Genomic DNA, 938 nt, shown 5'->3' with positions numbered 1-938 from the left:
ATTTGGATACCTCCTCCCTAGACTGTATCACAGCCCTCGGGTCTCGGACCAAATGGATGATGCGGAGATCTAGACTTGGGTCCTGCAAAAGTGGATAGAGAGACTCCAGCTCAAGAAGCCGCACTTCTTTTATCACCACGTGACTGTAAGTGCCACAGGCCTTCTCCACCCCCTGCAGGCCCCTAGCATCACATGTCTTGTAGCACAAGGTCTGGTTGCTGAACTGGTTGTGTGGTGTGAGAGGACAGGCTGGTGGTGAGCACAGTGCTCTACTGTAACTCCACATGAACAAGGAGGAAGCATTGTAGTGGTCTGGCAGGTAGGCCTCCATCACTGAGAAGTCACACTGGAATATGCTCCGCAACATATCTCTCACAGCCATTTGAAGTGCCCGTGCACTGGGTTTATGCAGTGTGGTCCACACGTGCCAAGCGGGTTCCATAAGATAGAAGACAGATGGGTGCTGACTGAACACCTGACCCAGGAAGGATGAGCCGGATCGCCACGACGACAGCAGCAGGACATGAACTTTGTTGTTGGAGGGGGCAGAGCTGCAGGGACTGAGCTGGACATACCACCTAGAAAGCAGCACCACTGCTGCCCCCTGCAGGATCACCAGGAAAAGCACAGTGCGGAGGTTCACTCTGCAGCGGGTCATGGTGACTGGGGTTCACTGTCAGTCTCTGGTGTCTAATGTGGCTTTTTCTCTTTGTTTTCTTCCGTGGAGCTGTGCGTTGCCTGTGCTGCAGAAAAGACAGGGCTGAGGGTCAATGTGAAATGAAGTGAAGGAGAGCAAGAACAAAATTTACATATTGAACAGGAAATGTGAATTGACACACTTTACAATTTTCCTTGCTAATCACCTTTTAGCAACTGTTGTAACAGATACTTAAATGTGAGGTCGCGTTCATCCTAAAACAGTATTATCAAAATAAACA

The 938-nt window shown here is 49.9% G+C and overlaps 1 protein-coding gene across 1 annotated transcript; it reads right to left on the bottom strand.

Annotated features, from left to right (window-relative positions):
* Positions 1-4: 4 nt before the first annotated feature.
* LOC109954183 (carbohydrate sulfotransferase 5-like) lies at positions 5-756 on the bottom strand (the record flags this gene model as incomplete). Its single annotated transcript, XM_020589582.1, has 1 exon — positions 5-756. A coding segment is annotated over exon 1 (654 nt), but the record flags the coding sequence as incomplete, so codon positions are not given.
* Positions 757-938: the final 182 nt, after the last annotated feature.

This window comes from Monopterus albus, unplaced genomic scaffold (genome assembly GCF_001952655.1).
Source record: "Monopterus albus unplaced genomic scaffold, M_albus_1.0 scaffold4200.1, whole genome shotgun sequence".
NCBI lineage: Eukaryota > Metazoa > Chordata > Actinopteri > Synbranchiformes > Synbranchidae > Monopterus > Monopterus albus.
The sequence above is the reverse complement of the archived record's forward strand: the minus strand, read 5'-3'. Positions and strand labels throughout refer to the sequence as shown.